The following is a 26020-nucleotide window of genomic DNA, read 5'->3' as shown; positions in this document are numbered from 1 at the left end:
CACACACACACACACACACACACACACACACACACACACACAAACCTAGCCAGGAAAAAATTAAAAATAAAAGTAATAAGCATTCACTTGGCAGGCTGACAGGTTTCTACTGCCCAGAAGGGTAGGCAACATGAAAAGTTTTATGTTTCTTTTATCATGCTCACAATAAATTGGCAATGTGACCCTTTTATTTGAAGGATAAGGATGTTTAGACCTAATTTTGTAGCTGTCCCCCTGAAGCATGGAATGAAACGCAATACCTTTTACTTATTTCCCTGGATACACTAATCCCTCCCTGCTTTACACGTATCTCTGAGCTGTTCCTCCCCTTGTATCCACAGCAACATGAAATCCCCACTGGAATTATCTGCTGTGAAAATGCAGGTGCGCTTGTTTAATGTTTCATTGGCTTGAGCACTTCACTTGAACTTTTTTTTTTCCACGACACAGTGACCTTTGATTTTTGGAGCGGAGGACTCACAGTGATGTTAGATATTGTTTATATACAGTAAAAGCCAACACCACTAGATATGAGAACGGTGTTGTCTCTGTGGTCCTGTTCCTGCCATTTTGTCTACTGTATGCCCAAATCCAAGACGTACCCTGTGACTCACTGTTCTATTTGTAGGAACTTCTAAAATATTCATTGGTTGTCAGATTAAAAGTCTTAAAAATTTGATCTCCAAATTTCACCCTCAGAAGAGCTAAAATCTACTAAAATTACACATTATAAACTTTATGATTTTGGACCAATATTCTTAGATAGTTATAAATTAAGAAATATTTGAATGTTTCTGAATCAGATTAAAAATTAAATTAAAAAATACAAGGTTGGGGGAAAAGTGGGCATGTTAATAGAAAGGCATGAAAGAGACAGGGAACCTTCAATGAATAGCAAGAAGTTTAATGAGGTTAGGTTAGGCCCCGAAACAAAGGCCTTATATATCATGCTTGTGAATTTGGATTTAATATCTTTTTTTTTAAATTTTTTAAAATGTTTTATTTATTTCTAGGAGAGAGAGAGAGAGACCGCATGAGCAGGGGAGGGTCAGAGAGAGGGAGTCACAGACTGAAACAGGCTCCAGGCTCTGAGCTGGCAGTCAGCACAGAGCCCGACGCGGGGCTCGAACCCACGAACCACGAAATCATTACCTAAGCGAAAGTCGGATGCTTAACCGACGAAGCCACCCAGGCGCCCCTGGATTTAATATCTTAAATCATTTTAATTAGTTATTCATTTAAAATGTTCTGTGTAGCAAGCAATATCCTAAACATTTTTACAGATACCATCATTTAATCTCATAGCACCCCTAAAAGGCATTAGGTTCTATTATTCCCATTTTACAGACTAGGACATTGACAGACTAGGACTCTCTGCCCCTTCCCCATTTGCTCTCTCTCTCTCTCTCTCTAGATAAATAAACTTTAAAAAATTAAATTAAAAGGGGGGAGGGGGGATGGGCATGGAGGAGGACACTTGTGGGGATGAGCACTGAGTGTTATGTGGAAACTAATTTGACAATAAACTATTAAAAAAAAATTAAATTAAAAAAAAAAAAAGATGTTGGGGCGCCTGGGTGGCTTAGTCGGTTAAGCATCCGACTTTCGCTTAGGTCATGATCTCGCGGTTCGTGGGTTCGAGCCCCGCGTCGGGCTCTGTGCTGACTGCCAGCTCAGAGCCTGGAGCCTGTTTCGGTCTGTGACCCACTCTCTCTCTCTGACCCTCCTCTGCTCACGCTGTCTCTCTCTCTCTCAGAAATAAATAAAACATTAAAAAAATTAAAAAAAAAAAAAAAGATGTTTTCAGTTAGCTATGCAGAAGATGAGTAGGAAAGAGACTTGTGCCAGAGAAACTAACCTGAGACTCTTTAGGCAAGAGATTGACCTAAGGCAATGTGTCCCAGGAATGTCAGGTGGGACGCATTCAAGAGATGTAGACGAAGTAAAAGTGGCTGGAAGTGGTGACCAATTGTGGGAAGTGAGAAAAAGGGTAGGAGTCTGCTGTTGGCTTTCAGATTCCTAACTTGAGAGATAGTTTGTTGATCATGCCTTTGACAGAGATAAAGGAGCAATAGAATGGAACTACAAAGACCTTTATTCAGACACATACTGATTTAGGGATACCTGTGTAGCAGCCCCATTAGGCCCTTGTAAATTGGGTTTTGAGCTCAGAAAGAAGCTTTTGCATAAATATGTAAGATGAAGTCATGGTGGTAGATAACATCACCCAGGGAGATAGGCACAAAAACTGAGAAGCTTGTGAGTAGGGAGATGGGCAAAGGAGGAGCAGCTGGTGCGGAAAGCAATAATAAGAGAGAACCTGAAGATAATGTTGCCCCAGAAAGCATGTTCTATGGCTGCAGCTTTTGGGTGGGGCCTCTTTCCTGGCCCCATCTGTCACCATTTCTTCCATTCACATCAGTAACAGCATTCTAGTTCCTGGATGACTCCCCATCCCCTTTCAGTTTCCAGAACTCTACACATGCATCTGCCTTTTCTCATTTGAACCCCATGGTGTCGACCACCTATTTCCTGTCTGGATCCTGATTAATACCAGGATCATCCCCCAGGCCCACCTGCCCTTCCTCCATGAGTCAGCATGAATAGAGATTTCTAGTTGCTTCCCACTATTTATTCTGCACTTTGACCTTGGTAACAGAACATTGGGCAATGTGGTTCTTTTAAAAAACCACTGTATTTCTCTTTGAAAAACCATATTTTTCAGGCTCTCTTTCTGCTACATGTGGCTGTGTGTCTGAGTTCTGGCAATGTAAGCAGAAATGTCACATCAGATTTTAGTCTCTTCTTAATGGACAGCCCTTTCCACCCATCTATGCTTCCTTCTGACTGTAATGTGGATACGGAATGTGATGGCTGAGCTTCTGGAGCCACCTTGGGCCTGAGGAGACATTGAGAAGGGAAGCCACCTTGGAGAAGCAGACAAGCAGGGCCACGGCCCCTGTTGACTGTATGGCTCCACCTTATCAGCAAATAAACTGGTTACTTCCAGATTTATTAAGTACTGTTGTAAGGACAATTTGCTGCATAGAAATAGGGAGAGGGGTGCCCCAGGTGACTCAGTTAGTTAAGTGTCCAACTCTTGATCTCAGCTCAGGTCTTGATCTCAGGGTCGTGAGTTTAAGCCCTGCATTGGGCGTGAAGCCTGCTTTAAAAAAAAGGAAAGATAGAAGAGGAAAATGAAGAGGAGATATGGTTAATGGAGAAAACCTGTCTTCGGAATTAGAGGGAATAGAGGAATGCTCTTATAGGTGTTTCTGGAGGTTATAATGGAAATAGGGTGGGGGTGCCTGGTGGCTGGTCTTTGTTTTCTTTATGGTGTGAGAGATGTACTCACTTGAGAGTGAGGAAGGGGGATGGGAGGGAGAACAATAAAGGTTAAATTAGTGACCTTGAAGACTGGATAAAGCATCAGAGCAGCCACAGTGAAGAATGCAAAAGGAATTTGGCTAAGGCTAAAGAAAAGGAGTAGAAGGTTGGTGCCCTTATAGATGAAAACCTAGAAAATACCCCCACTCAAAATCTTTTGGAGAAGTCTTTAATTGCACAATTATATAATTCAGTATATTATAGTGTAGCAATTTGGCAATTTAGAAGTCATTTGATCCATGTTGTTAGATCATTCAAATTATTCAGTGCCAAAGGGATTGTTTTTGTAGTAAAAGATATAGCTGGATAATTACTAAGCCGCCTGTTCACAGAAAGCTATAAAAATGTCCATATATAACTGTTATTAGTACAACATAAACCACAGTTCCATCACATAGGCACCAAAGCCAAAATAAATTTTAACTTCGTGTGAGCATCAACACATATTATTAGCTGCATTTTGCATTTTCTGTTAATGTAGATAAATTAAAGACCTGTCATCAGTGTGCATTTGCAGACTGGGAGTCCTAAGTAGCTGGGGTTAATTGTGACCTTTATGTTATTTGAACATATTCAAAAATTTTATTCTTATTATTAGAGTAAAAGATGTGCTGGGTTTTCTTTGTATCAGATAAGAATATTCATTCTTAAATGACATGCATCCTTCGAGACCCTAGAGCACAACCTTTCATAATATTTAGCTGTTTTTAAATGTCAGGTGCAGTTGAATTTATTACATTGCCGGCCCATGCCATTACCAAAAGTCTCCTGCTTGTAATGGTACTTAACAGATTGTCAGTAAATTGATAGCATTTCCACATTTGGAAAATTTCCAGTTTCCTCATGGGAAAGGAGGGCAGGTGTTTTCCTCGAACTTGGTGAAGGTTTCTTTTTGGCATTTGGTTGCTTTAAGGGGAGGTGTGAACTCAGAAGAGATTTTAGAGAAAAATATCTTTCTCACCATCCTATGAAAAGATCAACTCACCCATAAAATTTTGCTGACTTTAGCTGGAGGGCAAATTTGCAGCAGGAGTATTTTAATGCTTAAGGGGAAACATGGAGTAAGTCTTAAACACCACCATTCTTCAGCAGCCTCTGCTTATGCTCCTGGGTGTTCGACTTAATGTCACTCACAGGACTTGGTAGAAGACAGTCGGGTGAGTGCAGAGGGCACTGGTGGGGGTTGGAAGAGACATGGCTCTCACTTCTAGCTCTGCTGCCCATGAGCTTCAGGACTGTGAACAAATTACCTACTGTTTCCAAAATTGATTTTTCTCCGTATGAAATGAGGATGATAAAACCCTGCCCCTGACTTCCAGCACAAAGTGTCTTAAAGATGAATTCCTATGATGATGCCTATGAACATGCCTCGGGCCCCAGAATGTCGATGGGGGGCTCCATCCCACGACTGTTTGGATCATGACCTGAGCCAAAATCAAGAGTTGGGCGCTCAATCCAGGGACCCCCTGAGAAGCAATTTAAAAAAAAATGAAATGATGTCTGCCATGCTGGTGTTGTGGCTTCTGGAAGTTTCTGCAGTTAGCAGCTCCAGGGCCATCTTCCTCCTTTCATTGACATGGCTGGTCTTGTTGGAAGATTTGTACAAAAAGAGTTACTGAAAAGAAAAGTTCAACAATTGGATGATAGATAAGGTTAAACTGAATTATAATAAACTTTCACCAAGTCGAGCTTTACTTCCTGTTTTTGTGTTTTCTTCTCTCTCCTCAGCTCTCACTTGAAGTTTAGTAATCTCACCCTGATTTCAACCCATGGACTCCCTGGAAAAAACCTTCTGGGCACTGAACAAAGGAAGTTTTTAGCAAGCGAGTAAGAATTCCATTTGATTTTTCATTCTGAGGTCAAACGTCCTTATTTGTTTGCATTTTTATGCAAAATACAGTGGACCCTTAGACAACAGGGGGAGAGGTGGGGGGGCTTAGGGGCTCTATCCCCCATGCAGTCCAAAATCTGTGTGTGGCTATTGACTCCCCTAAATATTAACCAGTAGTAGCCTATTGTTATCCAGAAGCCTCACCAATAACATAAACAGTGGATTAACACATATTCTGTATGTTAGCTGGAGAAAAGAAAATGTTATGAAGAAAGTCACAAGGAAGAGAAAATACATTTAGAGTCTTTACTACATTTATTGAAAAAAAAGGTCAAACTCGTGTTGTTCAAGGGTCAGCTATAGTAGATTTCAGACTGGAAAGAGAAGGGCGGCAGTCTTTTCTTTTGTGGTTCAGACTCACTTAGAAGATATAAGCACAGCGGCACCTGGGTGGCTCAGTTGGTTAAGCGTTTGACTTCAGCTCAGGTCATGACCTCACAGTTTGTGAGACCAAGCCCCCTGTCGGGGCAGACAGCTTGGAGCCTGGAGCCTGCTTTAGATTCTGTGTCTCTCTCGTTCTCTTGGTCTCTCCCCCAGCTCGTGCTCTGTCTCTCTCTCTCTTTCTAAAATAAATAAACGTTAAAAATAATTTTAAAGGAAGTACAAGTACAAACCTGTTAATGAGGAAATGGCGAGTTGGACTGCCATTTTGTATTTGTGGGAAGATGTCTGCCCTCTTCTAAACAACTGGGATGGAGCCTGCTAACACTGCCACCTCGGCTGCAGCGTGTCACTACAGTGCGGGGAGCTTGGTGACTATATTTACTTCAGACCAGGGGACTCCCCCAAGGTTCAGAGTTGGGAGATAAAGGCAGGGCATTTCACTGGGGTGTGGGTCTCCCACCCCTACCCCCGGCCCTTTGTCATGAGGGGCTCGTCATACTATGACCTTCTTGCCAGTCTGGGCAAGCTTCATTGGTTGCATCCCAGTAGAATCGCTGTTTGTCAACATCTGTTCTAGAAAATGCCATTTCATTATCACACAGCTTCCATTAATTTTAATTTCCTGTAGCAAACCATGGGTACAAGAATTATTAGGCTCCCTGCCTCTAGAAACAATGTCCCAATTTTTCCAACGAGGAGGAAGGAAATTGTTCCCTCTCGGAGTGTTCATTTTAGAATCCATGATGAAGAGATCGTCAAAGAGTGAGAAAAACAGCAGTTTACTTGCCAGCAGAACCAGGCTCATCGACCTAGTACTTTTACCTATGGGACTGTGAACTTTTTTTTGAAGGATATCATCAGGGCAGTAAAAAAAAGGCAGGGGTTTTGAGCCAGATGTATGCAGATTCAGGTGGATGCCCCTATTACAAAAGGGATTTCATTTCTCTGAGCTTTGGGTTTTTTGACTGTGAAAAGTGGATGATAAGCCAACCTTGCCCAAGTTTTTTTTTTTTTAAATTAATGTAACAGCAAGTTCTGACAAAGGGGAGGATCAACATGTGTGCATCTCCTTTCCTCACTGCCCTTCTAAATTACATGATTCCCAGGAAATGTTGGTTTGTTGATTAACATCTCACAAGGAACTTAATTCAGTCAGCTTGATAAAGGTTTTGGTCAGCCCCCATGTTAGGTATGCTACAGGAGAGAAGAACTAGCACATGATTTTTGTGCTGCTGTGACTCTGCCTGGGATCTGCATGCGGCTCGGTGGCAAGTCACCTGGTGACCCTGCTTCTGTCCTTGCTCCACATTCTCAACACAAAAGCAGAGCGATGCCACAAAAATTTGATTCAGAACATGTCAACTACTGAATGGCCTGGAACTGCGCTGGCCAATATGGCACTACTAGCCACACAGGGCTATTTAAACTGAACTTCAGTAAAGTTAAATGAGATTAAAAATTCTGCCCCTCATTTACATTAGCCATGTTTCAAGTGCTCAGAGAGCTACATGTGGCTAGTAGCTGCCATATCAGACAGCACAGCTACAGAACATTTCCATCCTCATAGGAACTTCTAGAATGCTCCAACCTGTAATCCATCCCTGTCTGCTTACTTCTCTGACTTCGTCTTTGTCCATTTTTGCCCTTGTTCTCCCCACTAAAACCACTACAGCCTCCTTGATGTTCTTGAAACACAGCGTGCAGGTCTCCACCTTGGAGTTTTTGCTTTTCTTTCTCAAAGTCTTTGCTTAAATGTCAACTTTTCAATGAGACCCACCCTGGCCACCCATTCATTTGCAACCAACACTCCCAGCACACTCCAGTCCTTCCTCTGCTCTAGTTTTTTCTTGCTATTGAAATTCTTCTAAATATTATATAATTTACCTTTTAAAATTACTTTTTTATTGTCAAATTGGCTTACGTACAACACCCAGTGCTCATCCCAACAAGTGCTTTCCTCAATGCCCATCACCTACTTTTTCCCCTCTCCCCCACTCCTATCAACCCTCAGTTTCTTCTCTGTATTTAGGAGTTTCTTATGGTTTGTCTCCCTCCCTCTCTGTTTATAACTTCCCCTCCCCCCCATCCCCTTCTCCCGTGGTCTTCTGTTCAGTTTCTCAAGATCCACATATGAGTGAAAACATATGGTATCTGTCTTACTTTTATTCTTGATATTCTGAATTCTTAACCTACAATGTAAATTCTACAAGGGCAGGCATTTTTTGTCTTTTTGTTCACCAGTGTGTCCCTGACGTCTGGGACAGTTCTTGGTACATAGCAGGTACTCAGTAAATAATGTCAAATGGATGAAGGTTATATCTAAAAGCACCTGCAAAAGTCCTCTCAATCAGGTAATAGATGGGGACTAAACAACACAGCCAGATGCCCCTGCGTGGGTAATTGAATGTTACCGTAATTCTTAGAAACCACAAATTGAAACTCAAAAAGGATGTTGCCTTTCAAAAGGTCCCCCCACCTCAGTAAAGGAAATTATCTCTGTCATGGAGTTTAAGAATAACTAGTGCATTGATATCTATAAATTTAATGATTTAAATTCCTCATTCTAAATATAAATTTCAAACTTTGCCCTAACCAGTGTTTTGATTATTGTTGTTACTAATTTTTTAATAGTCATTTTTTGTCTCCCCACCCTTCCCAGTCCAGTGTCTTGTAGAGGTGCTAATGACATGCCAGGATACAGCAGAGAGGAAGGCAGTAGGAGGAGAGGAGAAATAGGAAGCAGGAGAAATCCACTAATTGGACAATCAACCCTGAATAACAAACGTTAATTGTGATACTCCTTCTTCAGAGAGTGTCACAATAAATCCTTTATGAAAACCTCTTAGTTCTTTCCAGTTCTGAAGGGTTCTGATTCCATGAAGTGCATGGATCTATCCTGCTTATAATTGCTCCCCTGGAGTTTGCTTGTAATTTTGCACCTAGAGCTTTGGGCTAAGTCTTCTGACCATTGGTTTTGGGGGCAAGCTGGCCACTTTGCACATATGTTCCCTTCCAGAAATTCCCCCATCCTCATTTCTGCTTTTTTCTCCTCCTTATTACCTGTTTCCAGAATGTTCTGTGAAAACAAACTTTCACATTATTTTTGAGTCAGGGTCAAGCTTACTTGAGAAGCATGAAGTTTAGGGGGCTTAGTTGGTTAAGCATATGACTTCAGCTCAGGTCATGATCTCATGGCCTGTCATTTCGAGCCTTGTGTTGGCCTTTGTTCTGACAGCTCAGAGCCAGGAACCTAGCTTGGATTCTGTGTCTCCCTCTTTCTCCGCCCCTTTCCTGGTGGCTCTCTCTCTCTCTGTCTCTCTGTGTCTGCCTGTCTCTCTCTCAAAAATAAACATTAAAAAGAGAGAGAAAAAAATGAAATTTTATTGATATTTCCTCTTTGGTTCTTTCTCTCTTTTCCAGAGAACTCTAGTGGAGATATTTCTCTTGTCACCAAGCCATGAGGCAGACCTCGCCATATTAGAATCCTAATTCTCATTAACTCTGCTTAGGAAACAATTTTGAGAAAGTATCACCAACTGTCTCCAATGTCTAATTTCACCTACCTGATGGGTAAAGCAGATACAGAATGGATAGTAATCACCTACACAGTGATACTTTAAATGAACTAATGTCATTCAATGCAGTAAATGACTATAAAAGCAAGTACCCCACATTCTTTGATGCTTCCAAAGGTTCCCTAAAATACCACTTTTCTCTGTGCCAGTTCCCACTGGACAGAGCTTCAAATTTTAACTCTGAAATATGCATTCTGACATTATAAGCACTACTGTCCTGCTGTCATTAAAAATAACACTGTCTTAACCTTCCCCAGATTTCCCCTGAGAACTTTTATCTTTGAGCAAACCCTCATAAGACTAATCCCTGTGCACTAACTATATTTAATTTTTCCTCATCTTGGACGACTGACAGTACCATTCCTATTATGCAGAGACCGTGTAGCAAATAAGGGCAGTCCTCTGTGGGTCTCTCATGAATGTGTGAAATTAACAAAGTTTCCTGTGATCCTATTAAGCTACCAAAATGATTTTTTAAAGAGAATTTCATCCCATTCTCTGTTATATTCCGGGGACAGACCAGTCCCTGATTTTCTTTTCTTATTAAAAAGAAATTTTCTTGTTTTTAAATGTTTCATGGAGAGATACAAAGCTCAGAGCCCCCTTCTCTTTCATAGACCCTTATAACAGGGTCTAATGTGCATCCATTATGAGAATTCCTTTTGTGTGGTGAGAGCAGACTCATGTGTGGATCAAAAAGAAAAAATGTTCTCCCTTTACCACTTCACAATCCCGTTTGCCTCCAAGGAGGGTAAACAGCTTTATGCATCATTAATATTATTTAGAATAATACCCTTCATGTACGCATCACAACTGACAAAACAGCGTCTTTTACGTTCTCAGGTTCATCCTGTACAATGACCAAGGCATGTGAAGTGGACAGTGACCTCCTGTTGAGAGGTGAAGAAACTGAAATATTGAAGAGTCATACAGAGTCCCCAGGGTCCAGTCGCCCTGGGACACACACCATTGCACAGCAAAGCCTTGATTTAAATGAAACACCTACTGTTCTACCATCCTGCACTCTGGGTCTTCAGAACAGGATCCTCATGTACATGAGGTCAGAGCTTTCAGAAAATTCTGGAAACCATCCTCATAGAACTCTTTAAATAAACCCAAAGCCACCAAAACTCCACTTTTCTCACACTAGAGTGTTCAAACTCAAGTGGAATCTGGGAAAGAAAACCTGTCCACCTTAGACCTGCTGTTTGCAGAACTATAAGTTGCCCATAAATCACCTTTGCCCTACAGAGTGAATCCCAAAAGTCTCCAGGGACTGCACTCGCTGCAAACATAATTCCCTAATTGACATCTTCTCTAAATAAAATGTGTAGTCATTTTGGCATGAATCCATACACTAATTCTAAGAATGAGTCATTTACTGTAAACATTAGCAAATATGAAGGGTTCTCAATATTCAGGAACTTGACCTCTGCCTTTGGGAATCCTCCGCAATGTCACTTTCTTCTTCCTCTTTCCCTTTGAGTCTGTGGTCAATATGATGACTCAACCGTTAAAGTAAGATTACACCCACCATGAAATAGAAGCAGAAGAAAGAGTATAAGCTAATGATTTCACAGAGACACACACACACGTACACTCACGCTCCCTGTTGTAGACTGGCCTGTGCCAGGTGGACCAATATAGGTTTAATGGGAAGATGTCAGTTTGTGACTGTCTCATAACGAAAAACTTCTCAGTATCTAGCCGCGGTCCTGGTAAACTCAGAGCAAGAGCACAGACTTGGCCCACGAGGGGACTTGAACCAGCTTACCAGATGTCTAATTAATGCCCACTGTCAGCTGCTCAAATGTCACTGACAGAGCCTCTCTTTGCAGCCACTGTTTTAATGATAAGGATTATGCATTGATGTCGCTGTGTTCCTGGGTCAATGTGGTGGTTGGTAGAATGACTGCCATAGACCGAGCAGCCAAGCACGTGGTGGTTTCCAAAGAGGAAATCGTGCTCTACGACCACCTCATCCTCTGCACCGGACAGCAGTACCAGGTGAGGCCACACACGGAGATCCTCCCGATGGATGGTTAATGTGGTTACTGGGGCACACGTTCTAGTGGTTAAGAGCGCGACTTCCTACCAGGACAGCTGCCACTCTATTCATAAAAGTGCCCGCAAGGCCTGCACACATGACCAGAATTATGTCCGAAACCCCTCCTGAAAATCCATTCCAAGAAAAACATTCTGCTCAAGGGTAAAAATCACAGCAAGTAGGAGAAATGTCATTCTTTAAGCTGTTGTCCAAAAGTCTAACACTTACTGCTCACCAGAGCAGAATCCAGACACAACCCGGCATGCATTTGTGGTAAATTAATTTATGCCTCAAGAGGCTAACATTTGGCGGTGGTGATGGGCTCATGCAAAAGTATTTGAAACATGCGCACCTTCTGTCAACCCTTATTTTATTTTGTCTCTCAGTTATAAAACTAGGAAATGTGACTGATTGATTGATTACCCAGTGACCGTGCTTTCCATTTGGATTAAATTCTCAAACCACATTTGAGGAAAGCATTGCTGGGTACAACTGAAGCTGTTCAATGTCTTAGGGAAGCAAATTTTAATATTCTCACTTTGCAACACATATTAGCATTTCATGTAGTTCACAAAACTAGGGCATTTCTTTAATCAAAAGCAATTTACTTTGTAACTCAAAGATGGGGTCTTTTTTTAAAAATGTTTTTTAAAAATATTTTTGATGGAGCACAAGGAGGGGAGGAGCAGACAGAAGGGGACAGAGGATCCGAAGTGGGCTCTGCGTTGACAGCAGCGAGTCTGGCACCGGGCTTGAACTCACAAAACCACATGATCATGATCTGAGCCAAAGTTGGACACTAAACCAACTGAGCCACCCAGGTGCCCTCACAGATGGGGTCTTTTAATTACATTTTCTCCCAGGAAACTGGATAAGCTTTCCCATGGTGGGTTTGTTTCTGACAAGTATGGAATAATTCACCCCCACCCCAGGCACTGCCATGTTTTATCTGGTACTGTCTTAGTACATTTTGTGAATGATTGTGGATTTGACAAGGGGAAGTATGTGCAGGTTTTCTTTATAGAGCCCAGCCAGGAAGAGGCAGCACGTGGTGGGGGATACACAGCTGAGCAACTCACAGCATCACTTAATGTTCTGAGCCTTGGCTACACATTGATGTCACCTGGGACACTTGAAATATACCCATACCCACCCCCAGAAGCTGTGCTTTAATTATTCTGGGGTGGAGCCCAGTGACCAGCATTTTTTTTCAAGCTTCCAGATGATTCTGAACTAAGGTGAGAACCAGGACTTGAGTTTTCTTTCTTTCTTTCTTTCTTTTTTTTTTTTTAATGCTTTATGTATTTCTGAGAAAGGGAGAGAGAGAGTGTGAGCAGGGGAGGGTCAGAGAGAGAGGGAGACACAGAACCTGAAACAAGCTCCAGGCTCTGAGCTAGCTGTCAGCACAGAGCCCGACGCAGGGCTCAAACCCATGAACGTGAGATCATGACCTGAGCCTAAGTCGGACGCTTAACCGACTGAGCCACCCAGGCGCCCCCTTGACCTAGAATCTCTAATCTGTACCTTAGAGTGACACTTCTTAAACCGTAATGTGCACACACAGCCCCTCTGCATCTCAGTAAATGTAGATTCTGAGCAGGGGATGGAGGCCGCTGATATACTGCAGTTTTAACAAGCTTCAGGGTGACGCTGGTGCTGCTAGTGAGCAGGCCATACTGAATATGTATCATCCTCTGAGTAATTGCTTTCATTCTCCTCCTCCTCCTCCTCTTCCTCCTTCTTCTCCTCCCACCACTACTACTGCTGCTACTAAAGACATCCAATTCTCACAGTGTAGAAATTTTTTTTTCAGGCTAAAGCATTGAAAGAATACTTTATTTTGATATTTAAGCATTCCTCTTTCTAAACATTAAACCAGAAGAAAACATCATGAACCCCTCAAGCTAGCCCTCCCCCCTCACCTGCCCCACTGAGTTCCAGCTGCTGCCTGGAACCGTGGACTTTGGAAAATGTGAGTGGAAGACCCGGCCAGCTGTCCGGAGACTCGGGCATCTGCCCATGTGTGTCCAGCTGCCCCTGCAGCTTTAGTCTGTGGCACGTTAAGCTCTTGCCCTTTTTACAATGGGAAAAATGAAATGAAGAAGCGATAAAGGGAGTTCCAATTTAATTTTTACAGAAGGACATAAAAATTAAAGGTACATAGAGTGATACCAAAAAGGCTGCTGAATTCACTGGAGAGGGCTTCCAGTTTTTATTTATTTTCCTATTTCCTTCTCTTCAACTCTCTCATGGTTTTGTCCCAATTTTGTGATTTAGAAATAAATTTAAATGATGAAAATAAAGCTTATATCCAAAGCAGGAAGACAGCCTGTTATAAAATATCATTACAAACTTTAACCACTAAATAGAACTTTAAGTGGCATGTGTCATTATCAAATATTATGCAATATTTTTGATATCCAAATACTTCTCAGTTTTTTTAAATCATAAAATCCATGCACAGGGTAAGAGATTAAATTGTGCTTCTGGACTGCACGTGAGGCAGGCTGGTTTCCCCTTCCAAGTCCCCTCTCTAGGGGCAACCACTTTGAGGCATTTCTGTTGTCAGTTCCTCTGTGGTTACCCCCAGAATTCCAAATAATGTGTTTATAGAAGTTTTATCATTAATCTGTCAACTGCTGACATTATCTCTGACCTTGCCATTTTGGAAGACAAAGCTTTGATATATTTGATACCCTCTAACTAACTCTCTTCCCCACCCTATCTATAGATTGGGTTGTTTTTGTTGGTGGGCTCATGGACAAGCTCTGGGATAGCTTACAACTGAGGTCCTGGGAAGCTCTCCATGGCACATGGAGAAACAGAGATGACTCCCCATGCCTGGCTTTGGGTCTTCTCAACAAAGAGTAAAAATGTGTCCACTTGCAGGGACTCTTAAAAGGGTCATGCTCACTAGAAGCCAGCAGGTGGGGACATTAGTTATATCGAGCTTGATGTGGGTCAGCAATATGATATGGTCTCTAAGGAGGCTATTTACGCCCTTGATGGGGGTAAACAAGAGTGTGGCATCTAGAACAATGCAGCCACAGGTGAGAGCCTGCTATAAACTACAAACAGCTGCTTCAAACAGCTACAAACAGTGAAAAGAGCTATATACACCACTTTGCCTCTCCAGACTTAAGACCTCCCCAATGTTGTAGAGCAACAGTTATGAAGAGACATTAGTGTGCTTAGGGATGATCAAAAGGGAAAATAACATGCTGATGCTGAGAGATGGGGTCTACATTTCCTTGACTTGAATCTGGGCAGACTTGTGACTGTCTTGACAGTTAGAATACAAAGGAAGTGATGTGGTGTGACTTCTGGGGCTGGGTCAGGGGCCAGGCAGTGTCTCCTTGTTTGTGAGAACAGTGGCTCTTGGAGCCACCTATCCTGTGATCATCATGTTGGACATGGCACACCTGAGTTCTCCAGTTGAAAGTTTCAGGTGAACCCAGCCTTCCAGCCATCTCTGACAAAGCACCACACACATGAGTGAAGCTGTCTTGGATGCTCCACCAGCTAACTATCACCAAGTGACTTCTGTTGCTAACACATACAATAAAGGAATTGCCCAGCCAAACTCTACCCAAATTTCTGGCCCATGAAATCAGGAAAAGTAATAAAATAGTGGTTGTTTGAACCAATAGATTTTGGTATGAGTTAGTTGCTTAGCAAAAGGCACCTGAAACAAATGGATAACAAGGAGTAAGGGAAAGGGAACAACATCGGGAAAAATCAGAGAAAGAACATACTCTTGACAATATTCCAAAATCCAGGAGTCACACAGGCACATGTACACAAACGCATGCAAGCACACACACATTGCAGAAAACTATTCATCATCTTCAGTACAGTTTGATCAGCCAGGCTCTGAAATGGAAGCTGAAGCCATCAGAAGAGTGAAAGCTGAGCTGAGAAGGCTACAGAATTAGATGAAAAGGAAGATGGGTAAGAAAGGATTGAAATTCAATCCCTATCAGGAGACAGAACTGCCACTAAACAATGTTTGATGCTGAAGACAAAGGACAAAGCTCCCCTGGAGGGCAGAAGGCAAAGGGCAAAGGATACATTTGGCACAAGACACAAGAAGGTGTGATCAACATGGAGGTAACATATAGATCATTGGTTTTCCCAAAGAAGAGGCCCCAACAAATGGAATAGGGACAATAAAAACATGCTAGAAGAGAATTTTTCTTACCTAAATACCATATTGTCCAGTTAAGCCCATTCTAGGAAAAGTCAAAGAAAAGTATACTCAGCTAGTTATAGTCTGATGAAATTTTGGTTTTTCGAGAATGATAGGGAAAACATATTTCAAGAGAAAAATAACATTACCACCCCACCCCAAGAACAAAAATAAGACAAGCACCCAAAATCTCCTTTCCAGGATAAAACATGAAACTAGCCACACAGAATTTTGAGGAAAATGTGACAATTCAATAAGTATATTTTCACCTATGTCTCTCCTATTTGAAGACAGCAAAAAGACAGCTGTTTTTGTTTGTTTGTTTGTTTGTTTGTTTGGTGTGTAAGGCCTCAGAAGAATGATCTTCCATGTTCTTTAATGTATATTCTGAATAACTGAGGCAGAAAGGACTTTATGATAGTTTAAAAAGTTAAGGGACAAGCACCTAACAATTGAAATGCTTGTAAATCAGGTAATAATGAATCTTCATCTAAATCTAATCAAGACCAAGTTGTTCAAAAATAAGGAGAGGTGGCCAGGGAGAAATAGGAATTATCTTAAATGGGGAAACCCAAAGGTAATATTTTGTTCTTGACTCTTACATATAGAAGGAATAATGTAATGAATACTTTTGAACAGCATGAGTAAATTAGCCATGGGATAGAAGATAAGACAGGAGAAAACATCATTCTTGTAACCACAGGGAAGGAAACAAAGGAAACCGCCACAGTGCTTTAAACAAGGATAAACCAGAATGACATTGGGAAAAGCAACAGTCGCAACAGTGAATGCCATGGTTTTAACCTGCACTGTTTTGAGAGCAAGACTCCGTGTTTGCACCAAATTCAAAATACAAAGAACTATCAAAACAAAATGATGTCCAAAGTTTCAAAATGAAATGTTAAAAGTGCACCAGCAAAAGGTGCCATGCAAATTCAACAGCTATCAGAAGCAGCAGCAATATTAGTACCCAACAAAGCAGAATTAATTGGAGAAAGAAAAGCATTAATGTCGACAAAGGGCACAATTCATGACAACAATACAGAGGTGATGAGCTTGTTAAGTGCCAAACATGATCATGTCAAAGAATATGTCACAAAAACAGAGGTGCCCCTGGAGTATTTGCTTCTTGGAGTCACGTTTAAGAAAGGAAAAAACAAGCTGAAGCACATTCAGAGACTTTGAAGTCACCCCAGATGTTGAGCCACAGAGGTGAAGACTGAGGATGACTGTCCTCAAATACTCAAAGGGTGTCATGCAGAAAACAGATCAGACTTGTATGTCATGTCCCCAGGAAGCTGATTGAAGACAGATCACCAGAAGTGATGAGAATACAGTGCTTATTCATCCTACAAAACTACTTCCTAAGAGTCAGGGTCTCCTCCAAGAGGGGATGTCTGGCCCAGGAGTCATGAGCATGCCCCCGGTGGGGCCCTCATAAGGCGGTAGGAACACCTGACGGAAGTCGAGGGACTGCTGTGTGTGTTAACTGCTGTAGTCCTTGCAGGAAATCTTCAAGGTTCATGCTGCTTTCATCCCCATTTCATGAATGAGGGAGCCAAGGTGCAATGAGGTTGAAGTGATTTGTCTAGGGTCAGACAACAACAAAGTTACATGCTGGGATTTAAACCCAGGTTCCAGACTGTGAGTTCTTAACCATTGCCCTATCTCTCTCCTCCGTCCTTCTTTCTCTGTCTCTTTTCTCTCCCTCTCCGCTCCCTTCACCCCCCCTCCTCCCACCACACATGTGATCCGGGAATTATACTTGGTGGCTTTTAAAAGTCCTTACAACACAGAAATTCTAGAACTTAATGTTTAGAGTTAGAGTTAAATAAACAATTGAGAAAGAAGTTTATTTCTTTCTCTCATTAAAACTATCTGGAGAAAAGCAACTTGGGTCTGGTAAGTGGCTCCCTGATATCCTCAGGAACCCAGACCCTTCTATCTTTTGTTCTTCCATTTTTAGTATGTGGCTTCTACTCTCAGCATCTTGAGGTAGCTGCTGTGGCTCCAGCCCTTCCATTTGCAAGAAGCAGAAAGGATAAAGGACTGGAGCAAAAGGACTTTTCCCATTGCCCCATCCAAGGACTTCTACTTATAAATCTCTTGACCAACCTCTTAAGTCACGAGTTAAGAAATGTAGTTTTTCAGCTGGGTTATATTTCCCAGGAGTCTGTTACTAAGAATGAAAGAGAGACAGGATATTGAGGGGGCCACTAAGCAGCCCCGCCACCATAAGTTATTAACTTGCTAAGGGGAATGGGGTGGCCCAGGGGCTCCTAGCAGTCAGCGATGCTGGGCTGTTCAATTGACAGAATGGCCGAAAAGTCGTCTATACTCTCCAATCACTAGTCGCAGTTTAGTTAATGGCAGAACATTCCAGTTTGTATGGGTTTAATGCTCTCCTATTAAAATTGACTCTCTCCCTTACTTTGATGACATAGTAGGACTTCCCCCCCCCCCATAGATCTTTTTTTTTTTTCATTTATCAAGCTCTGCTAAAGTCTATGTGGACAATCCCACCCTTGGGATTTAAAGTCCTAGCTTCAGTTTTGCCTACTTTGTGAAAATGCCATTGTGTGAATACAAAAAAACACATTATCCCTTTAATTTCACTTAATTTTTCTGATCTTGTGCAAAAATGATCCCACGCATTTAAGTGCACACAAGAATTATATGGGCTATCAGAATGCCATTACATTTTAGGATCAAGGTAGGTAATCTGATTTTCATTTTGGACTTTGCTCTTCCCTCTTCCCCCTTCCTTGTTTTTTTCATCTAAGCACTTGCTATTTAGGGTGATAACTCATTGAAAGCTTTATAAATTGAATAGCCCTCAATTTGTTCTTTAGTCTTGCCACTTTGTGCCAAGGACTTTCTCCTATTCATTAAAGCATGGGGCACTAAAATGGGTGTACTGTTACCTAACTTTCACTTTCTTTTATACTACAGTGCTGATTGAAGTTCTGGTGAGGTTTCGAACCTCCAGAGCACAGCATTCAATATTGTACACTTTAAATCATTTACCAGAGCCCTCTGTGGACTGCTTTATACTACCTATGAATATAAAAATGCCAAAATTTGGTGTGATTTTGCTAAGCAAACTATATTGCTAATAAGAAAATTTTACCTCCACAATTGTAGTTGCACTAAATGACCACTACTTCCTGAATTGTTCTTTTTTACTAAATATAATTTTATTGCAGGCTCTTTATAGAGAAAGGAAATCCAGCTTTTAAAATTGATTGTTTTTTGGGACATTTGGGTGGCTCAGTCAGTTGAGCATCTGACTTTGGCTCAGGTCACGAGCCAAGAGCCTGCTCGTGAGTTTGAACCCCACATTGGGCTCGCTGATGTCGGCCTGTCAGCACAGAGCCCTCTTCAGATCCTCTGTCCCCCTCTCTCTGCCTCTTTGCTCCCTGCACTCTCCCCAAAAAATAAATACTAAAAAAATTGTTTTTTAAGTTATTTAATCCAGTTTCAGAATCAATTAAATGCATCACAGTAATGTACAAGGAAACCAAAAAGCTTCCTAAATGTTATCTGAGGTTTAGTGAAGCTACATTTATTCGAGCACTAGCCAGTATTTACCTCTACTCCATATAAAAGGCATTTTCTGCACTTGTCAAAGGTGGAAGAACTTCGTCTGCACCCACATTAGTCACTACTGCAGGTGAACTTTTTGCCCATCATCACTGTAGAACAATCCCTGGCTCACAGCCCATGAGCCTTACATCACAAATATTCAAGGGAGCTGGTACAGGTCTTCTATCGGAGACCTTCTGTTGCCTTTAAACCTTGCTACTGGTACCAACCTCATTATCTTCCACTTAATCTCACCTGGTTGCCAAATAAAAACCAGAGGGGTGAAATGCTGGTCCGGTGGGCTATTGTACTTGGCTTTCACAAGGGAATTTGATTGTAATTCGTACCAAAATAATGAAAACTCAAAAGTCCATATATTTAAAAAAAAAAAGTATCTGGCATTTCATGAGGAATTCGATCTGGCCACACTGAACCCTTACTCTACTCTGGCACCAACTGGTTGGAACTGAGTTGTGGCCAAACTCTGGCCAGGGCATAGGCCTTCAAATTTGCCACAGTATCTTTGACACTGAAGACAAGCGTCATCTTTTATTATGTTCTTACTGTTGCTTTCCCTATACTAGAGGAAAGTGTCTGCTTCCACTCACGTCTGTGTCAAAAGTGAGAGAATAGAAGTTATACTGAGAGGGTTCTATGTTCAGACAGAGACAGAGAGAAGGAGAGGAAAGGAGGGAGAGAGAGAGAAATAGAGAAAGGGAGGAAAGGAAAGAGATGAAGGTAGAGGGAAAGAAAGTATTTCTCTGACAAAGTGAAGAATAATTCTATAATTTTCATAATTATATAGTAGTCTACTTCCCTCATTTTGTTTTTTGCCTAAGCCCTCTATGCACTTGGATTTCAACCCCTGATATAATTGCTACTGTGCAAATTGTTTTTGCCAAAAATGGCTATATCAAATCCCATTCCATGTTCTGTGCTCTTCCTTGGCCATGCCACATGAAGAGATGGATCCTGGATTCCCTCCCCCTGATCCTGGCCAGGCTTTTATGATGACCCCCATGAATAGAACATGGTGGAAGAGACACTGCTCAATTTCTAAGACTAAGTTGGAAAAGAACGTGGAGCTTTCTATACTGGTTCTCTCAGGACACATGTCCTCGGAACCTGGATGCTGTGTTGTGAGGAAGCCCAAGACACATGGCGAGGCTGCATGTAATGTTTTGGCCAACACCCCAGCCAAGATCCCAATCACAGCCAGCATTGATTGTTGGACATATAATGACAACTTGCTGTCATTTTTTAAATACCTGCCATGTTTTCATGGGCGGGGCGGGGGGAGTGAGATGGTTTATCTCCAGATGAATCCAGCCTCCAGCCATCAAGTCACCTGCAGCCTACAAGTCTTCCCAGCTGAGGCCTCCGACATTATAGGACAGAGACAAACGGTCCCCGCCTTGCCTTGCTCGAACCACCCACCTACAGAATGCATGGAATTATTTGTTATGTGACCTCAGAGAACCAGTACAACCTCTTCTGAGAATTGTCTCTAAGCGGTCATTCCACCTGTTTTGTTTTATTTTTATTTTTTCAATTAAAACCTGATTGTTTGGGGGACCAAAAGAGGCACACCTTATACTGGACATTTCCATGTGTATTAAATTACATTAATTTATTTATTGCTGTGTCAGTGCTGCCCTTACTACCAGTGAAATAAGCATTTCTCTGTAACGTACCTCAGGTCCCATGCCCTACAGGGGCCGATATTAGTCAACACCCGACAAACAGAGAGATTCCGAGCAGTGGGAAACAACGATACACTGATCAAGTTCCTGGCAATCATTTCACTCTTAACGATGAAGAAGATTGCTGGAAGGCCCTGAGTTGGATAAGGAACAAATCTATCGTCACAGAAGGTAAGTATGTGGGTAACTGTGCATTTTTTCAAAATTGCTTTTTATTTTTATAATGAGTCTCATCCTTCATCTAGTTCCAGTATATAATTAGTGCCTAATTAATTCCAACCAAATCATTCATCTGTCATGCTTTGTTTTCCAGATTAATTTACAACTTGTTGTCATTTTTGGATACCCAGCATGTTTGCGGGGGGAAAGAAAAAGGCTTGAGATAGTTTAATTATCTATAATTATTTTATTACACAAAATGAATATCCGAAGAGCAAAGCATGGCTAAAATCATTAACTAATTAAAGAATAATTTAATAAGCAAACATGTTTAGCAATTATATGGAAAATATGTCTCCTTTTGTGAAGCCGAAAAGACCTAGGAAGAAAAAGAAAGGTGTGCATTGGAAGGGCTCTTTTCTTCCCTTCCCGATCCATTGTTCTCTTTCTTGGTCCTTCCTACAATGCACATATTCAAGTTGCATGCCACATTCTGAATCAAAACGAGAGAGTAAAACATTTGAGCAAATACATCTGCCACTCAAAAGTGTTTTCTCCAGTATTGCTTGGATTAAATTGAAATTGTTTGACTAGTAAGACAATCGGAACAGGGCCTGCCTACCTACTTGTCTTAATGGAGACCTGGGAGTCAAGTTTGGGATATGACGAAGGGCAGCCCCTCTGTTTTAACCTAAAACAGTGACTCGGTTGGGTTACGTGGCATGCTGGGATTCTAATCCAGATCTTCCATGCATCTAATCCAGATATCCATGATATCCCAGTCCAGGGATGTCAAAAAACATGAAGTGCCTATAGTATGGGGGTCAGATGTAAAATTAAATATAATAATTTATTTAGTATACTTATTTAAATACAATTTATGTTTATATTTATATTATTAATGTAATTGGTGGAAAATTTAGGCATTAATTAACTTTTCATTGTTACTACATTTAGTCCATTAAAAATTAAAAAAATAGGTATCAAGTGACATTCAATACAATGCTGGTTTCCATTTGCTAATTTTTAATAGGTTATTTGATCTAAATTCATAAGTGAGATTGGCCTGCAATTTTTTCTCTTATAAGCTTTACTTGTCTAGTTTGGGGAATTAAGGGTATGCTAGTCTCACCAAGTGTTTTTTGGAAGCTTTCTGTATTTTTCTGGGGTCTGAAATACGTCATGTAACCTAAAAATTGGGCCGAGGGAACCCATAAAACCAAGTGGGTGTGGAACCTTTGGACAGAGGTGGAATATATAGATATACACCAGGGACCTAGATTTAAAACATGTCCAAGTATTTTCATATTTGCCTCAGAACTTGGTATTATTTTACATTTTGCATCTGTATGTATTTAAACCTGTTTTAACATGTTAGTCATTTTTTTAATCACTACCCTATGACCTACATAGACTTAAGGAATTCTTAATTTGGGGATCAGCAAACTTTTGCTGTTAATGTCCAGATAGTAAATACGTTGGACTTTATAGGCCATATGGTCTCTGTCCCATCCACCTGGTTCTGCCATTGCAGCAATAAGGACAATAAATAAATAAATAAGCAAAGCTGTGTTTCAATAAAACTTTATTTATAAAAATAGGTGATGAGCCACAGTTTGCAGAACCTGCTTTATGCATAGAATTGATGACAGATCATTACCATTTTGCCAAGTCTAGACCTCAGATTGTAACTTATACTCCCTGAAAGCACAAGAGTCCATGGCTCAGTACAAAATATTCAGTGGGTTTTATTTTAGGACTATGGCTGATCCTGTTACAATGCAGTGTTTTAACTTCAAACAGCTGCCTATTTGAATGTTAGGAGTAAGGAGCATTTTAGCCAAAGAAAGGGCCTTTGGAAGTGACAGTGCAAGTTCTTGAAGTTGACTGTTTGTAGCAGAGAATTTAGAAATCCCCAAAACGACAAGCACTATGCTCTCCTTCAGATGGAATTTTTTTCAGTGCTCTTTGCTGCCAGATGGGGGAAGAGCATCTGTGCTATTCTGATGACTTGACTGGTTGTCAGGGATGGTGCTACTCTGCTGCCCACTTAAAGGGAAATAAATGCTTTTGCAAGATATAAGAATGTCTCCCATCAGCCACTGCATACAACCCCTTTGAGTGCCTGCTTTTGTCCATTGAACTGCCAAGATGAGAAGTATGTAGAAATTCATGTATTGTCTTAAACATAGGATATTTTTCCAGGTCTCATGCTAATGACACTCCTAGGGCATCTTTGAGTAGGTGCTCTTAACACTCAGGTGCTGGGCCCAGGCTCTGGAAGACATCTGAAAAACCCAGCCCAGCCAGATTAATTCAACTCTGTGGTGCTCCTTTTCCAATGACTTTTCGTGAAAGAAAAGTTAAAAAGAAAAATGTTAACCTCCTGCCTGAAGGAAGCTTTCTCTTTGTAGCTTTTCCACAATTAGAGTCCTATTCAGGCTTGAATTTAATTAGTACCATTCTAGATAATATCTTCCTCACATGGGTTGCTGTGAGAATTAAATGAGATAAATAAGATAATATTACATGTCCAACTCAGGACAGTGTCTCATACACAGTGAGAGTTCAGTAATACAGGCTGCTGTTAGCATTACTGTTACTACTGCTATGTGCGATGAGATTGTTGCTATTCACAGAAGGTTCTGTAGGGTGTAGTCTCAGCCCCTGGCAATACCACAGTCTAGGACACATTCTACACAAAAAATAGGGATCAGGGACGCCTGGGTAGCTCAGTCAGTTAAGCATTCGACTCTCGGTTTTGCCTCAGGTCATGATCTCATGGTTCATGAGTTCAAACCCTGCATTGGGCTCTGAGCTCACAGTACAGAGCCTGCTTGGGATTCTCTCTCTACCTCTCTCTCTGCCCCTCCCCTGCTCTCTCTCTCTCTCTCTCTTAAAAATAGGTAAATAGATAAACTAAAAAAAAATTTTTAATGGGGATTCATTTACACCAGGGGCTGGTCCATTTGCAGAGAGGCACTATGTCCTTAATGAGAGCCCTGGAAACTGAAGTTTGGAGAAGGAGGATTGAGCTCAGCCTTAGAAAAGAGCAGGAGAAGTAAACAGACATGTTGGGAGAGCTTGAATTGTACTGGGAAGACCCTTGAAGGGCAGCAGGGGGAAATGAAGGTGGAGTGGCAGGTGGAGGACCCAGCCATGTCCAGGTTTAACTGGTGAATTTTTAGGGGTTGGGGAACTAGTGAAAGGGGATAACCAGTGCACCAAACAGCCCTTCAGGAAGGTGAACCTCCCGTCTGTGGCGCCCATCTAGTAGAGAGAAAGCGATCCAGAAGGAACGGGTTGGAGAAGACTGGATAGCCCTCTGGAGGGCTGTGAGTGCAGGCAAGGGCTGGTGCAGCCACTTCTGGCTTCGACCAAAGAGAGTTATGGGATGTTGATATGTGAAGCTAGGAAGTAGAAGCCTGGCACTTCATGAAAAACGAGCAGGGCTGCGTTTCTGTACCTATTGCTATCTCTCCACCTGCCAGCCCTTCTTCCTCTTCATGTCACTGTGATGACAGCTGGAAGAATGTGGACATCTTTCATGATAGTTATCTTTTTTCGTAATAGTCAGTGCTAATTTCCTCCTTTCTCGGTAGTTCAGAGTGGGGTTAGCAAGAGAGAGCTGAGGACAGGGCTCTTCCTACAAAAGTCTGAGAAAAAAATCTCCTATGTCTCCATGGCTATGATTGGATCACATGTCTATCTGGAAATCACACATGGAATCTTGGGACATGCGAGGCCCAACTTGGCGGAAGTACAGGCACTTGAGGGGGAGGGCTTGTTTGTTGAGGATGGTGGGGGAATTGTTCTAGCAGGACGGTGGATGCTGGGTAGCAGAAGCAATGGATGGTCACCGGGAGGAGGTCAGTTCTGGAATTTCTGCCCTTTGAAACCATACAGATACAGCCCCAAAGCATCACCACTGTCCCCCCGCCCCACCCTCATTCTCTGTTTCATCCTGCCTGCCTCTGCTGCCAAGGGAGAAATGATTGTTCTGTGATGGAATTAGCCCAGAATGAAGAAATTATTTTCTGGGCTCTAGAGTTGGATAGGTTTATAGATGTAAATTATCCTAAACTCTTAGAACTGCTTCAGTATCACCGAGAATAGCTGACATCACCGGCTCAAATGCTGCTTTCAAAGTCAAACAAAACATGGAGGGTTCTGCCTGGGTTTCAGATAGAACCCGGCAACCTAATACATTATAATGGTTTATGGCATTAATTGAAACTAATTGAAATTCATCTGCTATTACCTCTGTACTTTCCATGAAAATGAAAAGTAAGATGAAAGCAAAGTAACAATAAATAAATAAATAAATAGAACAGCCTTAATGGCCCAAAATGGATCAATTATTTTCATCTTTAGCTAAATACAGTTTACTGCCTTATTAAAAACATGTTTGTTAGGAAAAGTATAACATTAAAATTCCACTGCATGAATCACCGAGCAAAGCCTTTGTTATGTTATATCTAATATAGTCTTCCCTTTTAATTTGGCAGGAACAAAATGAGACAGGTCAGGCTTGGGTCATGGAAATCTTAGGCTTTGACTTATAAAAAATAAAAAGAGCATTCTCTGATCTATTCATGGACATGATACGGTTTTTAAGTGAATGTTTATTTCATAGTTTACTAATATTCTATGATACCTATTTTAAATTCTTTAATTATCTAGTTATTTGCTAAAGTTCATTACACAGATTAAATGCCAATTAGAGTTTTTTTCCTTAGGAATTTATTACATATCCGTCTGCAAATATAGTGTAGTGGTATACGGGCTCCGAAACCAGACTCAGGAGGTCTGAGTTCTGCAAAATCAATTAGTGCTGTTACCTGGAGCTGGATCCTTAACCCCTTTGTCCTCAGTTTTCTGGAGAACATACAATCTGTTGGGGCTGTTCTGAGGATGTCGAGGTCATACGTAATCACACTATGTCTCCTTTGAAGTGGAAAAAGGAAATATAATTCTTCATTAAAATACAATGGAATATGTAAATATACATAGACCTAATTAAAATACAAAAATTATAAAATGTAGCATATAGTTTTTGCTTTCTCTGGCCTTAAGCATAATAACTAAGAAGAAAAATTC

General features: G+C 41.3%; 1 protein-coding gene across 1 annotated transcript in view; it reads left to right on the top strand.

The window, feature by feature from the left end:
• The window catches only part of CFAP61 (cilia and flagella associated protein 61), a 273021-nt gene that overhangs the window by 176510 nt on the left and 70491 nt on the right, over positions 1–26020 (top strand). The window contains exons 18-20 of the mRNA XM_077750174.1: positions 5116–5214; positions 11076–11244; positions 20758–20932. Of these exons, the coding sequence (XP_077606300.1) occupies positions 5116–5214; positions 11076–11244; positions 20758–20932 (443 nt within the window). The remainder of the gene's footprint in view (positions 1–5115; positions 5215–11075; positions 11245–20757; positions 20933–26020) is intronic.

The sequence above is a fragment of the Crocuta crocuta genome, unplaced genomic scaffold (genome assembly GCF_008692635.1).
Source record: "Crocuta crocuta isolate KB4526 unplaced genomic scaffold, BGI_CrCroc_1.0 scaffold209, whole genome shotgun sequence".
Lineage (NCBI taxonomy): Eukaryota > Metazoa > Chordata > Mammalia > Carnivora > Hyaenidae > Crocuta > Crocuta crocuta.
This window is presented reverse-complemented; position numbering and strand designations above follow the sequence as displayed.